General features: G+C 48.1%; 1 protein-coding gene across 5 annotated transcripts in view; it reads right to left on the bottom strand.

The window, feature by feature from the left end:
* Nucleotides 1-17,391, bottom strand: part of HACL2 (2-hydroxyacyl-CoA lyase 2) — a 526,035-nt gene that overhangs the window by 391,297 nt on the left and 117,347 nt on the right. For all 5 annotated transcript variants that reach the window (XM_078671142.1, XM_078671139.1, XM_078671138.1 and 2 more), the window contains one exon: nucleotides 9,463-9,664. In XM_078671142.1, the coding sequence (XP_078527268.1) occupies nucleotides 9,463-9,664 (202 nt within the window). The remainder of the gene's footprint in view (nucleotides 1-9,462; nucleotides 9,665-17,391) is intronic.

The following is a 17,391-nucleotide window of genomic DNA, read 5'->3' on the forward strand; positions in this document are numbered from 1 at the left end:
TTTTTTCCTTCCCAGTGTAAGAATTGGCTTTTGTAGTCTGGTCTGCCCTGTTCCCATGATGCACTGGGCCAGGGACAGACTAATTTGCATACAGCCAGGTTCTGAAACTGGGATGGTGCAATGAGCTAAAAAACGGTGTTGGATCTAGCCCAGATCTCTTGACTGGGTGAGAGTATTCTGCTTAATTCAGAGACTCTGTCCCTCACCACCCCTTGTTGTAAATATTTTTGTCCACCCTAAGCGTGGAAGGGTATACTCAGACATGAGTCCCTTGCTCATTGCACCATCAGGATTCAAGCAAGCCGGGCCGAAGACGGCTGTAATGCCAGAAACCGGTCCCCGGAAGCTTTTTTCCTTCCCAGTGTAAGAATTGGCTTTTGTAGTCTGGTCTGCCCTGTTCCCATGATGCACTGGGCCAGGGACAGACTAATTTGCATACAGCCAGGTTCTGAAACTGGGATGGTGCAATGAGCTAAAAAACGGTGTTGGATCTAGCCCAGATCTCTTGACTGGGTGAGAGTATTCTGCTTAATTCAGAGACTCTGTCCCTCACCACCCCTTGTTGTAAATATGTGTTTACAAAATAGCGTACCTTAGGCTGACAACAAACATGTCCCCCCCTCCCTCCCCGCTCCCACTTCAGCATTCCCAAACTGCTAAAGACATATCCCATCAATAACACCCCTAGTAACTTTAACTTGAGAACACATATTTTCCGTCGGGGATTACCCATCGGGGGTCGCAGCGGCTGCGTCCACTCCCAGTTACGTAGGGAAAGGAGCCATCTATCAACAGTCATTTCCTCCAACCCTGTATATCACAGCATCCCATAATGGCATGCTACACAGCTCGAAAAAACTGTCCCGATTCCCCCCTCCCCCGAAACTGCTTCAAACAAAAAAAAAAAAAACATTGCCATCCGCCCATGTCTTCAAACGTGTGGTATACATTTCCTCACATGTGCTTACTCATGCACCCCCTTACTGTTCATTCAACGATGTCCGATGTTGGAGAAGTAGAGAATTGTCGTCTCCGGTTCCGCAGCGCTCGTGCGTGCTCCATCGCGTGCTTTGGGTTCCCGAATATTTTCCCGTCTTCCATTGCGCCAATTCGCAACCGTGCTTGGTAGAGCATTGCGTAGGGAATTTCTTCTATTTGAAGGAGCTTTTTGACGTTCTGAAATTCCTTGCGGGCTGCTTGCACAGTAGCTGTGAAATCAGGATAAAATTACAGTGTGTTCCCTTGGTACGTTATTGAACCTTTCTGCCGGGTTATGCGTAACACAGTGTCCTGATCTCTAAAATTTAGTAAGCGGGCTATTATAGGCCTTGGTGGGGTCCCCGGTGGGGGTCGCGCTGCTAAGGACCTGTGTGCTCTTTCAACCGCAAATAAAGGTGACAGTTCATCCTTTCCACATACTTCTTGTAGCATCGATTCCATATAATCTTCCAGACGTCCCACATTCGTAGTTTCCGGCAGCCCCAGAACGCGAATATTGTTGCGACGGGACCTCGCTTCGATGTCCTCATTCTTGGCCTGGATAACGGCCAGTAGTTTAGTAATGTCCGACGTTTTCTCTGCTACTTGTCGCAGTCCATCTTCTGTGTCATTTATGCGTTGTTCTGCTTCTCCAATGCGCACCGCATGCTTATCCAATTTTGCAGAAAAATTATCCATCCTGCCGTTCAGTGCTTCTATCTTGCCATCTATGGCCTGAAGGCTCGCCTGTATGGCCGCCAGCGATTTCTCCAGCGCTGTGGAGGTTGGCGGCGCCGTCTCTGATTCAGTGTCTGATGTCACACCCTGCCCAGGTTTACCCCCTTTTCGCAATTCGAATTTGAGACGAGGCTGGTTTTTCTCTGGCTTTCCCATTCTGCTTGTTCTCCGTCTCTGCCGTCCTCGTGACGCGTTTGCTGCTAGGGTCCACCACTAGCCCCTACTGCTCCCCAGAGAGGCGCGAATATATGCAGGACCTGCGACGCTCCTTATCTCCACCTCAATGATCAGGGGCCTACAATCTTCAGTGGAATCCTCTCCTGTATTTGTGGCGCGCAGCGTGCCCCCAGTGTCCAATATGGCATCCCCTATATATTTGTCCAAGTGTATGGCTATGATTAACGACTCCTCCCACACCCCATGTACACGCTTGTCACCCACTCTGTGTGCTTGTATTGAGCGGGACCGTGGGAGGGGGGGGGGGGGGACCGGGGATCCGCGCTATGCCTCTGCTCTTTGCGCCTTGATCTTGCACCACTTTCACGTTATTTCCACTCAATCACTCTCCGATCTGCGATATATCCTATTGTCAGCGTCCTGAGGGTGATCGCCCTTGTGCAGGGAAGGTTAGGCCCAGTCTAGCCGAAGACGCGCTCTTCCACCCGGGGGGGGGGGGCACTGCTTTGAATCCCATTCCTGTCGTTTTTTGCGTTTATTAGGGGCAGAGCAGCTCCCAGTTGCATTCGGGTCCGATATGTGAGGGGGGGGTTAGTACGTGTCAGGCCAGCAGACCGCTACTCTTTTCTTTCTTGGCCTTCACAGTCCCTCCATGCAGGGCGCTTGCGTGATGACGCTCCCCCCAGCTCCCGAGCAGCACTGTCCCGTTATTTTCGGCATTCAGCCAGCTCGCCTGTGCCTCAGGTCTGTGTGCATTGCGAAGATGAGAGGGGGTGGGGGGGGCGGGTTATGTACGTTGTCCCCGCCGGCCGCTATACAGCTCTGTCTCGGCCTGTGCAGACTCTTCGCGCCGGGCACTTGCGTGGCTGCTCTCCCCCGGCGTCCCGCTGCACCGCCGTGCCCCCCTCTCACGAGTTCGCCGCCATTTCTCTCTGACCTTGACGGCCCCGTGGTTGCAGAAGCCAGCTCACACGGACTGCTATTGCTCGTAACGGGTATTTTCAGAACCCGCTTGGTTCCAGCAGTGCAGTCCCGGGGGGGGGGGAACTTAAATTTCAGGGTTGGGGCAGGATAATTGTAGGATGTCCACAACGGCTGGCAGAGCTAAACTACTGTGCGGCCATCATGTCGAGCTCCAAGCCACGCCCCCAGCCATACCATATACTCTTAAGTGCATTATAACCCTTGCGGTTAACCCCTCCCATGCTGATGACGGAACCGCTCCGTCATCAGCCGCGGTCGCGCTGTGCTGATGACGGAGCGGTTCCGTCATGGCCCGCCCAGCTCGATAGAACGCTCATGCGCGGCGCGAATTCCGCGCCTGCGCTGAGGGTTCTATTGAGCGGGGCGGGCCGTGACGGAACCGCTCCGTCACGAGCACAGCTCAACCGACGCTGGTGACGGAGCGGTTCCGTCACCAGCATGCGGCCGCCCCGCCCCCTTAGCACTGCGGCAGAATAGCCGCCGCAGTGAAGTGGTTAATGCTAACTTTGGCTTGGCTTTATCAAAACATGTCGTGTAAGGTGTCAAACACTTTGGAATACTACCTCCCCTCCCCACCAGTTCTGGTGGCGGGGGTAGCATTCCACCCTTCTAGAGGGAGAAGACATGTAGTTACTGGTAAACCGAATTAAAGTTAAACAGAACCCCAGCATCACAAAATGGATGCTGCTGCCACAGCCACGAGTCTGACCTCCGGCTGCTGGACGAAACTCCGGCAGGGGAGGCCTGGACAATAGGTTTCCTGTCCAGGGAGGTGCTGGCTCTTCCCCAGACAGTGTATTGGGGGCAGGGAAGGCTGCATTCAGTGAATGCTTTCCAGACACTGCCTGGGGCACACAAGGTGCTCCATGCATAGCCCGGTTCAAACCAGTTGCTGGGGCACTCAGCCCCAGCTCTGGCGCGGAACTGGACAAAGGGAAAGGGGTGTAACCACCACCTTCCCAGGTCCACCCATAGGAGGGACCTTTCAGGTAGTACAACCCCTAAACTTAGTATAAGTATAGGAGCTGTGTCCCTAGGACTTTAGATTACCCTGGACGAAACTTTGAAACATATATCCTGGGCCTTTGACGTTCCATTTCGACTGGAAGACGGAAGACATCTCCCTTGTGGTCAAGGAGTGACCAAACTGTTCAAACAGGCACCACAAGCAACTTTGCCGGTCTGAATTGTCGAGGCTCCCGCCGGAACTCGAAGACTCTGCGACACAGGACACGGACTTACAGACATCTATGACCCCAACCTTCGTTCCCAGCAAAGCTGAGACCTGTGGCGGACATGAGAGACGTGGGACCGGAACTCCGAGACATCCAACATTTTGCTAACTGCATCGACTCCCGAGGTAACTTGCAGTTGTGCATTGGGGTAATTGAAGCCCCAGCCCTGAGCACCATTTGCACCGAAGCTCAGGCCTCCACACTCCACGAGTGTCCCGTGGGGCCCGCTCTTGCATTTCAGCTCGACGCGTCTTCCCGGTTCCTAGTCCATTGGCTAGTGAGCCCCCATTTTGAATCTAACTTGCTTTCCTGGTTGCTCCAGGCTTTCTCCAGCTTCCCTACAAAGGAGAAGCGCCACAGACCTTGCTGGTCTGCACCGAAGGCAATCTCGACATCTTGCGTGGATTGCTTTTGCCAAGGCTTGTTGGGTCCAATCCGGATACCGACACTGCAGTCAAGTAGATCCTTCGTGGGACAGCTCGAATCGAGCTCTTGGTCGTCGTCGACACCTCCTGGACCTCGTGGCTGAAGAGACAAGCTTCACCTTTTCACCTGAAATCACCAGACATTGGCTGGTTCCTTCCTGGCTCCATCCTGGTCACTGGCAAGTGACACAGACTCTGTCCCTTCTGCTTTCAGGTTCTTCAGATCTTCGATCCACCCTTGGACCACCCGGACACTTTTCCTCTGGTCGCATGCAGCACTTCTTTGCAGCTCTCCATTGAAAACGACGACGAAATCCAACACCAAAAGGCACCTATGCACCCGGCTTCCCTGGGTGAGGTAACACGAGGACTCCGGTGCTCCCGTGGGTCTCGACTCTCGAAGTGTCCTAGTCTAAAGGGGTTTCATCATAGTCCATCCGGAAGTGTCCTTAAATTGTAAATTTGTAACTTGTTCGTTTCCCATAGAAAGTCAATGGTAACTCACGGCTGTGTTTAGACACTGCACGCGTCTCCCGTGGGCCTCCTACTTCCTAACCCTTGTTTGTTCCTAGAAGCCCTAGCGATTCCACAGGCCCTAGGCCTGCTTTCTATCCCATACGTGGTTCTTATACCACTATTTTAGTATATGGTTTGTGAGGCCCCTAGGGCAAAACTTATACTGTGCAACTTATCGTATGCTAATTAAGTAACTTGTACTGTACTTTTGCCTCTGACCTCATAATGAGTGCAGAGGGGTTGTGTTTAGAATAAATACATATATATTTGATATATACCTTGTGTGGTGTCCTTTCATTTGGTACTCAAGGGATTATAATTGGTAAAACAACTTGCTTAATGCGCTCTCTGAAGTCTTAGCCTGATGACTGCTGGTCCACGCTACTACTAGGATAGCTTTCTATAAGGCTGACTTTACAACCACCATCAATAAGGGTCGATTAGACTGGTGCAAGGTGCCCACTAGAACTAGTGGACATCATATGCCAGGCTAACCTCTCACACTTATGCGCACTGTTGCAGTCAAACTGGGGTGAGGGAAGATGCAGAATCACAAACAGACGTAGCCAGCCTAGGAAGAGCTGGGATTCTGAAATCGACTGGCAGGAGGATTCTCCTCTGTAAACTGCAGTCCACCACCATCTTCAACAAAACCTTGGTTTAGGGCATCTAGGAGATCATCAATTGGGACACAGTTAAGACATCTTCACAATTTAATATGAAGATGGCTGTCAGGCAAGACTCAGCCTCTTGGACACCGACCTTCTCAACTTCACTGAAGGGTAGATTCAATTTTGGGTAATGAGACAAGGTACTAAGCGGAATTGCTAGTACTTGGCAAAAGCGTTAATTAGGCCTTGTGCACGGACTACATTGTGGGGGGGTCCCCTCTAGTCACAGTGCGTATGAACACTGCATGATGGGTACAGGCAGAGCCCTAGGCAACAAGGGCAGCATCTGCACTACTTCTAACCAGCCCAAGTAGAATGCACTTTGAGCCCGAGACAACAGGTCATCTCAATAAGATGCAGATTAAGTCAGGTAGATGGAACTGGCAGCACTGTTGTAGAAACCATATTGCCAATTCGAGGGATTGATGGCCAGATTTCCCTAGAAACACTGTAGAATAGGCAGGATGGAAAGGAAATTAGACATGTGGGATCCTAGGTCAGCAGAGATGGAGGAAGCCTCATGCAAAGCCCTTCAACATTTAGGATTGCGCACAAACCGGAGGCCAAAACAGACTTCAAACTGCACTCAATCAGACAAGCACATAAGCCCCAACCTAAACCCTCTATGTATAATTACGTAAACTTCCTGAGTTAAGGGAGGTAGGTGAGCCTTTTAATTGGAAAAGGCCGGTAGGCATATCAACTGAAGGAACCATTAATCACATAAATACGCGGAAGAGGGTACAGTAGCTATTCTCCCAAAAAGGAGTGCACTGTATGTGCCCCCCTCAATCTGAGACAGTTTTGTGATCCACATTACAAAACAGGTGAAAACCCTCAGTGGGCTAACAGCATTGTCAAGTTCACTGAGGTAAAACAAAAAACCCACAGAATATCAACAAAGGGCAGGAAAGCACCGGGCAGGAAAGCACCGCACTGCAGGTCATGAAGGGGACTTTGGGTTCCAACATACAAGTTTAAAAATAAACTATTCGCTTTTTCCACGTCCCTGTCTTTAATCAAAAAGAAACTCAAACCTGAATTGTGTGCATTTAAATATTCTGACATACTCCAGCCCAAGCCTTGCAACCTACCCATCATAGTTGTAGGCCCACCCCCATTATGTCAAAACCAATACTATAAATGGGTGGACCTGAAACCGGCATCTGAGATCAGTTTGATTATCAGCTGCCAATGTAACTTACATCTGGGTGGGTATTCCATCCCAGGAAAAATGATCGGGGTTTTCAAGGTTGTAGTAATTCTTAGCTTATCTGGTCATGTTGGAAATAACAGGGCTATTCAAAAAGTTTTCACCTGGAGACCCCGGCTCCCTGCCACATCTGCAAAGGGGAGAGAGACCAAGCAGCCCCTCTCCCACGGCCGGCTCAGGTTATCTCCCGGGGAGCCCACCAGGACATAGCAGTTTCCCTGCCTGTACTGGAGTGGGCATGGAAACCCATGTTTGCTTACGCTTGGCTGGAGCAATTTCAGATCTATCGCCAACCAGGAGCAAACACTAAGTCTGCTCCCAGCGGGTGGGAACTTGGGCCCCCCGCGGTCCTCAACGTAAGTGTGGTGTCTGCTCTGGATGGGCATTGGAGCAGCCACCCTTTGTTGGGTGGGCTCCGGGTGATGGGGTCCCCGGGACTGAAATCAGCCAGGGGAGGGGGGCCACATGCCACCCTCCCACATTAATAGGTTGGCAGGCACTGTGAGATTTGGTCCCCGAGGCCAAAAGCAGCCTAGGGAGGGAGGCTTGTGCCCCCTTCTACCTTAAAGATGTGCTGGGCCCCAGGGGTTGGGGTCCTTGGGGTAAAAGTGGCCGTGGGAGGGGAGCAGCATGCCCCCTTCCTCATAATTGGTCAGGCTCCAGGATGGGGTCCCCGGGGCTGAAACTGACCCAGGGATGAGGCCCCCCCCAACTGCACACGGCCTTTGGGTTGGCTGCAAGTGGGGGGTTGGTTACAGGGCATATCCGCAGGCCAGGGTCTGTGGCCAACCCGCACCATGCATGACTGAGCGCCCTGCGCAGCGCGGGGTTCGCTGCAGGGCTTGGCCGCGACACCGTGCCTGGCAGGGGTAAAATTAACGTACAGAAATTAAATATTACTTGACATTAGAAAAAACAAGAAATTCATTGGAAAAAACAAAGTTTACAGTAACGTTATATTTAAATAAAATGTTCCAATTTAAACTCTAAAAAACACTGCAATTCGCCAGTAATTGTTAGAGCTATCTCAAGTAACTATAACTTGTGCCCTTGTCATGCACTGCTAATTACCCTAGATTTTGCATCACTCATGACATCTTCTGTAACATCATTGCTATCACTGTGGTGCAGGACGCAGCGTGTCCTAGGTGCCTGGCGCCTGATGTGGAGCTAGACCACATGATGTGGGACTGTCCGAAATTGGGGCTCTATTGGTCCGAGGTAGGGACGCTTCTTAATGAAGTAACGGAGCGGCAAGTGGAATATGACATGGCGACCTGTTTGTTGCTTTGGTTTCCTCATACTAGGACCACTAAGATCACTAGTAAATTCATTGACTTGGGCCTTATTTTGGCCCAGAGGGAAATAACCTGGCATTGGAAATCGAGGGAGGGTCCCTCTAGTAGGCGGTGGGCGAAAGAGCTCCATAAATGGGCCCATAGTGAGAGCACGATCAGATTACGGCAGGCAGCCCGTACAGCTAATGAGAGGAGCCTAGAGGCAGCACGTGCATGGGCAGAACTAGTGAGTGCGCTCAGTGACAGCCTACCCCCAGCAGAAGAATAGAGGGTGTGTGTTGTGTGTGATGTTCCTTGTGAGATACGGAAGGTTGCATGCGATCCTACAGATTTCCTCCCTTTAGGTGCTAAGACTCTGAACGTAGGCCCACGCCAGCTGCAGTTTAGGGGGGGGTGGGTTTCATCAGGCTATGGAAGACATCTATTGTTAGTACGGGGAGGACGGACCTATTAGAACTAAATGGATGGTTCTTGGGATGGTGTAACCAGACTGGCGACTCCCTCCGAGGAGCGGCCGAAGGGTACGGGCCCTATACTGAGGATAACTGTGGAGTAATAGGGGTTTGACATTAGGCCTGGGTATAACAGTTACAGAACCTACAGTACACACCACCCAGGTCATACGTTTGGTTAACCGATAGGGTCGCAAGATATGGGATTACAGGAAAAGCAGATACTGGATGATCCATAGAGCAGAGATTGAGGTCCGCCGCCGGAACCATTAATTGTGACATTGATTTGCTGTTGCCGCCCGACCTCCGGGATGTGGGCTGAATGGCTGTGTTATACAAGAGTTATACTGATGACGAAGCATTGATCTATCTTGCCGGCCGGATACCCGGAACAGTTGGATGTATTTTGTCTATTTCTGCAATAAAAATAAAGTTACAAAAAAAAAATCATTGCTATCACTGTGCATGGTGGGTGTGGGAGTTATAGTTACCTTAAGGCACGAATTATAGTTACTTGAGATAACTATAACTATGCCTGGTAAATTTCAGTGGTTTTTAGGGTTTAAAACTGAACATATAACCTATCATGTCATTTAACACACACACTAATTATAGTCTTTTTCACTTTGCAAATTCTAGGTACAACGATTTTGTATGCCTCGTCACAGATTATTGATACAACTGCAGTGATTACGTGATTGCCAGCAAAATATTTCAATTTCAACCTTCTCAGTGCAATATATCCGACAAAGTCTACTGATCTCACTAACAATACCTGAAAGTCGAGCAACAGCATCTGCTGCAAATACTGCTGTGGCTTCATGTCGGGTGTCCACCACCCGGAGTCCCAGCTTCTCACATGCCACCAAAATAGGGGAGATGTGGCCTCCTACCAAAGTGAAAATGAATTGCACATTATGGGCCCTCAGGACATCTGCCACAATCTCCCCTCCGTGCCGGGGGCTCTGAGCTTCTACCTGAAATTTAAAAAAACACTGGGTATTAAAGACCCGTCAGCATATGAGTAGTAAAGAAGGGTGGAGTAAATTGGGGTTGGTGAGGGAAGTATGGAGTGACGTAAAGGCAAACCGAAACAAAGATTTAAAAAACTTTGTGTGGATCCCAGAAACAGAGGCAGACAAAAGAACAAGCCTACATGAAGTATTGACTGGTATTGTTTTAGCCATGTGGAACAGCAGCGACACAGACAACAGAAGCGTGGTGGAAGAGTGAAAGGAGCAAGCAACAATGAAAGGAGAGAGGGGATGAGGGCAAGTAGCACAAGCAACAACCGAAGGAGGGGAGGTGGTGGCACGCAACATGGGCAACAACGGATGGAGGGCATGAGGCAGGTAACAAGAGGAGGAGGAGAACGTGTGGGGGCAAGCAACACAGGCAACAGAAAGCGGGGGTGGGAGGGGATAAGCAGTCCAGGCAACAATGTACGGAATAGAAAGGAAGAATGGAGCAAGCAACATGGTCAACAACGGAAGGAGGGGGCAGATGAAGGCACGCAACACAGGGAGAAACAGAAGGAGGGCGAGGTCCAATAGACTGTGTCATCGGCATAAAAGATTGACAAGATCAATTTGCCCCCTCCCCAATTTTGGAGGGACTGAACGGATTTGTCTTAATGCGTCAGGGGCAACTGCATTTTATATAGAGAAGAGGAGAGATATCAACATGCAAACTTGGCATAGCCTATTTGGCGTGCACATTTTTCAAGTCAGAGGTCCATTACCTCTAGGCACCTTCATGTACTGTCATTATTAGTTTCAATAAAACTGGTGAGATGTTCCAGATTATATCGTTGCTAGGTATGTCCAATACTGTGATCATACAATAAAGTTTTGGTGATGATTGTACATATACATATATATATATATGCAAGGAACTCCGTCTTTGTACATACAGGCCTCAGGAAAGACGAACACGGACCCAGCAAATTGCGTGCAAAAAGGTATTTTATTCCATAGTAACACCACGCACCGCCATGACACGTTTCGGCCTCAGAAAGGCCTTGATCACATGACGCTGTCAGTGAAAGCCGCAAAATTAAACGTGCAAGTACTGTGTATCACGTGACCATGGGGCCAATGGCCATAGAAGACATACTGTGATGCAGTTTTACATGTATGTACAACAAACACAATTCAATAATGGTTGATTCAAGCTGCCATACAGTTTAGATGGAAGTGCAAAATCTGCTATAGTGCAAAGAGCCTATTGGTGCAACCTAGGCAACTCGGAAGTATCCCCATACTGGGGTCAGCAGCACGAATGGTTATAATTACCCAAGTAAAGTGCATAGTGCATAATAGACTACTAATGTCCAAACGGCAAAGCCAATATCCAAGAATGTTGCCTCTTGGAACATTGTGCAAAATATAGGCAATACTGCAAAATAATGCAGCTCAATGCAAATGTGCAAACATCATATCGCAAAAAATATCACGGAAAGCTCCATCGTAAGCACGTCAAAAAACAAGATGCCAGAGTAAATTAGTCGATTCAGAAAAGGGGGTGATGATGAACAGAGTGTCTGAATTAAGCAGACCACTCTTACCCAGTCCAAAGATCAGGGCTTGATCCATCACAGTTATTTAGCTCACTGCCCCATCCCAGCTCAGAACCTGGCTATATGCAAATTAGTCTGTCCCTGGCCCAGTGCATCATGGGAACAGGGCAGACCAAACTACCAAGCCAATTCTTCACCAGAAAGGAGACAAGCTACCGGGGACCGGTTTCTGGCATTTCAGCCTCGTCGGCCCGGCTTGCTTGAATCCTGATGGAGCAGTGAGCAAGGGACTCATGTCTGAGTATACCCTGCCACACCTATAGTGGCCAAAAACGATTCAGAAAAGGGGGTGATGATGAACAGAGTGTCTGAATTAAGCAGACCACTCTTACCCAGTCCAAAGATCAGGGCTTGATCCATCACCGTTATTTAGCTCACTGCCCCATCCCAGCTCAGAACCTGGCTATATGCAAATTAGTCTGTCCCTGGCCCAGTGCATCATGGGAACAGGGCAGACCAAACTACCAAGCCAATTCTTCACCAGTAAATTAGTCATCAAAGTCCACCAGTAACAAATGTACATAGAAATAAATATATAAATACATAAATGCATAAATACATGAATGTCATCCTCGTCCAAATGTGTGCAATATACATACATATATACACACACACATACATATATCTATTTTTACAGAAAAAGCGAAGGTTACAAGGACGTTACAGTTAGCTTAGATTTCACTTGTTCAAAACAAGTGAAATTCAGCAGTTATAGTTACCTGAGCAAACTATAACTTATTTCCCTGCAATGCACTGCTTATGACCTCACATACCACATCGCTCATTACATGGTCAGTGACATCACTTATGACATCTCAAATTACATCACTGATGACATCGTCCACAGAAAAACTCAAATCAACTCACACCCCTATACAATCCCCCATACACCCACCCACACAACCACTCACATACCCATTCACAGACCTATACAACTACTCACACAGAGCCAATCACACACCTGTTCACACAGCCGCTCACATAACCACTAACTCACCCATTCATCTACTCATACAACCAGTCACTCACCCATACAGCCGCTCACACAGCCACACACTCACCCATACAGTTACTCACACAGCCACACCCTCACCCATACAGCTACTCACACATCCACCTATTCAGCCACTCTCATACCCACTCACTCACCCATACAACCGCTCAACAACCACTCAGAAATACAACCACTGACACTCACTCACACACCCAGTTACATACCCATTCACACCTCCATACAAGCTCTCACACATCCGCTCACTCATCCATATAGCCATTCACACAGCCACTCCCTATCCAATACAGCAACTCACACATCGACTCACTTAACCAAACACCCACTCAAACAGCCACTCACTTATCCATACAGCCAATTAAACACCCAGTCACTCACTCATACAGCCATTCAGACACCCACCCACTCACAGTAACTGTAACTCACACAGCCACACACATCCACTAACACACCCACACAAGCAGTCACACATACAGCCACTCATATGGACACTAACTTAATGTAACTTTTGTAGTAACTTAGTATATATTTTCAAAATTCAAATATTTAGAAAACACTCACAATCACTTGATGATGCCATCAGTGATGTCATTTGAAATGTCATGAGTGATGTCACTGACCATGTCATGAGTGATGTAATATGTGAGGTCATAAGCAGTGCATTGCAGGGGCATAAGTTATAGTTAGCTCAGGTAATGTCGCTAGTTTTGTACAAGTGAAATCTAAACCTAACTGTAAAGTCCCTGTAACATTTGTTTTTCAGTGAATTTCTAAGTTTTTTTTAACATTAAGTAAGATGTGCATCGCAATGCACAGTGTGAAGGGAGGGGGGTTGAACGCACGGCCTGGCATCGCCTTATGCTGTCCCCACTCAAGCTTGCTGCTCCTGCCCCCCCTCCTCCTTTCCATCCATTGTACAAATATATGACCCTGCTCCCACAATAAAGCCATGTATGGCTGTTGTTCAACCAATGCCCTTCCCACCTGCCCTAAACAGCTTGTTGTTCCATCCACCTCCTCCCTGCCCTCTGTTGTTCCAGTCTATGCACCAGCCCCCTCCCTCCTGCCCTGCATGGTCCAATGTACTGCTTTGTCCTTTAGCTTGATGTCACTGCCCAATGCTGCCAAATTGTATGTCCCATCATTGTCCTCCTGCCAGCGTCTGTGCTTAGCTTGCTACCTCTACCCTCCTTCACTCTGCCCTCTGATGTCTGTGTGCATGCCCCTGCTCCCTCCTTTTTGCTCACCATATTCCATGGACCTGCCACCCTCCGATCTACACTGAGTGTTCTGTTGAGCTGCCACTGTCCCTCCCACCAGCCTAGCATGGTCAGATGGCTGCCGCTTGTCCCTGTCACCCTGCCTATCTAAGTTCCATGGCCCTACCCCCCCCTACTGTCCTATATGGTCCTTTTGCTGTCACTTCCTCATTCCCTCCAGGGGCTGTTGTGCTACAACTGCTCCTCCTGCCTGCCCTGCATTGGCTGTGAAGCCCCTTCCCCATGTTGTCTGTGCCCAGCTCCTACCCAGCCCTTCTATCCTCCATAGTTCTTTGTGCATGCCCCTGCAACCTCCCTCTTGCCCACCATGGCCTTTTTGCTGCTACTAATCCTCCAGCTTGTCGTGCATGGTCTTCTATACTGCCACAACCCCTCCCACTTGCCCCGTCTGGTCAGTTTGCTGTCCCTGACCCCCTCGAACCTTCCCTCTGTTGTCTGTGTGTATGCCATTATAGTCTCACTGTTGCTCTCTATGGTGTGTTGTGCTTCCAGTGACAAACCAGCCTGCCCGCCATGGTCAGCTTGCTGCTCCTGCCCTGCCCCCTGTTTTCCAGGAGCAGACCCCTATCACCTCCCTCCTACTTTGTCTTGTCTGTTGTCAAGCCCCTGCCCCCTCCCTCCTGCCAGTCATAGTCCGTTATGCTGCAACTGTCCGGTGTGGTCAGCAACATACTTCTAACACTGTAAAACAGTAGAACACCCAATCCTCATCCTTCTTTTTTGCTGGTGCATTCACAAAAAAGGACACGCTTGGCAGATCTGACTGCAGAATGTGTTATATTTATTTAAAAAGTTTAACCGATGAGGATTGATTTATGATCGTAATTTCCAAGTACATTAGTTTTTGGCTATTTCATTTTGAGGTTTCAGTGAAAATGTAGGTTGTATATGTTTATTGCTTATAAGGCTGAGTTTCATTTCCGCATGAAATTCAAGCATGGTGAGAGGATCAGTGTGAGGTACAGATTTTAGCAGAAATGTATTTATTTTAACGTACTATAACCCTTGTGTTTTTTTTTTTTTAATCGGCACGACGGTTGGAGGGTCGCGTTCTGCCGTGAGTCAGTCTTTGGGTAGTTGCATTGCAGCTCACGGGGGCCACTGCCATAAATTGATCTTGGTGCACATGGAAGGCAGCGTTCTTGTCTTGTCCAGGGCTGCGTGCGATCCATGGGCAGTTGGCTTTGCGGCTCACAGACATTATTAGCTTTATCGGCACGAGGATAATGAGGAAGGACTCCTCCACGTTTGCATGACGTAGCTGACGTTTGCATGACGTAGCTGACATTTTTAAGGTTGGGAAGCGTTGGGTTTAACTTTTGGGTTTCTTTAGTTGACAGGTTGGGCATTGGAGGACCGTTTTAATGGTTCTAAATTGTGAACAGCTGACAGGATTGAGAAATCAGAGCAGTTGGAACAGGTAGAGAGTTAGAGAGTTTGCATGTGGCTGGTCTTTTTAGAGTATTTAGTGGATTAGAGATGGGTGAGCCAAGTACATTGGGTACCATGGAGAGTACTAGGGAGAGGAGAATTATGGACATGTTGACTAAATTCCCCAAGGATTTAAATAATAAGATAGAGAAGAAATTGGATGATTCAATACAGAGCAAAGGGCTTGCTATATTGAGGATGAGAGATTTTATTCAGCTAGGAAGGGGTCGGCAGAATGTAAAAGTGAAAAAGTAAGTAGAAAGAGAAAGCATCTGGTTGAGGAGCGGACTCAAGTAAAGAAATGTACAGCAGCAAGCACAGATAAAGGGATTTGTGAACGCACAACGCATGAATGTGTCAAGGAAACATGAGAGGACCAGCTGAAGGGTGAAGAGTACTCAGTTGGCCAACAGATTCATAAACATTCCTCTGTGCAGTGTGATGAGTCTTCTGGCAGTGTAGAGGTGGAAATAAGTTGCTCATCTGATTTCAAATCTGAGAGTGAGTAAAGAGGAAGCGTTCTGAAAACTGTGGTCGAAATGGCAGAGAAAGGAGGGGATCTTGAGGCACTTACTGATCTTCTAGGAGAATACATGTTTGACCCTATGCTATTGAAACATCCTTTATCTCCAGAATGGTCTCCGGCAGCTCACATGGCGGAGTATGACGAGACTTGGTTAAAGAAACAGATACCCAAGGATGTTCGGCTTCATTTGCGGTCTGAATGCCTGATACCTGGTCTGGACAGTAAGATTATGGTGACTCCTGATCTTGATGCGAAGATTATTGCCTTTATGGGCAGAGGGGGTCAGGACCCCGGAAAAGTTATTGATAAGGGTTTTAAAGTGTGCCAGGATCGTTTGTTGTTTCCATCAAAAAACAAGAGCGCCCATATGTCCATGAGAACTGGGTATTAAGTATCAACTTATAATAAATGTTCCCATGGAACACATTTAAAAAAAGATTACATATTATCACGATTGTGTTTTGTGTTGAATCAATCAAAAAGCAGATGATAGTAGTACAGAAACAATCTGTCTCAAACTTCGTTTAAACACAACTTAAATTAAGCAGCCCCATCAATTCCATGACTTTTCAACTCAAGTTAGCCGAATTGAGTTATTTATTTATTAAGTATAAGGGAAAAAAGTACTGTTCAGCAAGATATATTAAACCTGTATTAATTTGGATGCATTAGAGGCTGTAAGTGGTGGTTTTAGACAAGTGGTAGTAGTAAGAAGCCCCAAGTAAAATCACCATAACCAGGTCTGAGAAAGAAGTGACAATATGGTAACGTTTATTGTTGGATATTAAAATCATTACAATGGTTTAAGAAACAGTAATTAGCGATTTGCACAATACATTTATATTTTAATATATACAATAGATAAAAATACCCTTCAAAGTTACTTTAAAGTGCGAACATGATCATGGGCAGATGCTAAGACCCAAAAGAAAGTCAATGTGGTACTTAAAAAACCAAGTGGTCCAGCTATTCATTAGACTAGTAGTTAAATGGTTTAAAAACAAAACAAAAATAATATAAAAAGTGTCTCAGAAAAGCTAAAATGATCCATAGTATGCTACAGTAGTTTAATCAAAGCGATCAGGGTGGCTCTGAAATGATGACGAAGTAAGAATAGCCAGGCCTCCAGTTCAAGAAATCGACTGACAGCTGCGGATACTGCTTTTATAAGCCTTCTGTTGTGATTGACGTGGCAGGTCCCTCAATTTGCCTTGATTGAATTAAAGGCTGGGGGCTGCTTGAAATGACATTAAGCCAGATGGATGAAAGTCGTAAAGCTGATGTTTAGAGCCATATTCTCTGGATTCAGAGCGCCAATAATGCCCTGCCTGCAGGTCTGGACTCCCAGTTCTTTCTACTCAGACCTCAACTTTGTTCTGCACAGGCTCAACAGCCCTGGGAAAATGCATACAACGAGCTCCAGAGATTTGTCTGATTTACCACAGCCCCTGCACACAAGATAGTCTGAGGAGCGACGCCAGGAAGGTTAGATGTTTCCAGAGCCACTCGCCCAGCCTGAGGGCCAAAAATATTTATTTTAGATGTAGGGAGTATGAACAAGCCAAGTGTGGCAGGTGAGGTTTCAGCTGGTAAGAATGAATTACTGCCCGTGCATGTTTACGTTTGGCTAGAGCAGTGATTCTTAACCCTTTAACCGTGGCGGAAATTCCCCCGCGGTGCGGGTGATTTATGGCGTGGGCGTGGTTCGGACAGCCCCCGGACCGTCCTCCGCACACGCCCGCCGTGACCCGTCCGATGCTCGCAAGGGGTTAAAGTACAGCCCGGGGGCCGCATGCGGCCCCTCCAACCTTTATATGCGGCCCCTTGATCAACAGCAGCCACTCCACTCAGCACTAACATTATAAAGATTTCAAATA

This window comes from Lissotriton helveticus, chromosome 12 (genome assembly GCF_964261635.1).
Source record: "Lissotriton helveticus chromosome 12, aLisHel1.1, whole genome shotgun sequence".
NCBI lineage: Eukaryota > Metazoa > Chordata > Amphibia > Caudata > Salamandridae > Lissotriton > Lissotriton helveticus.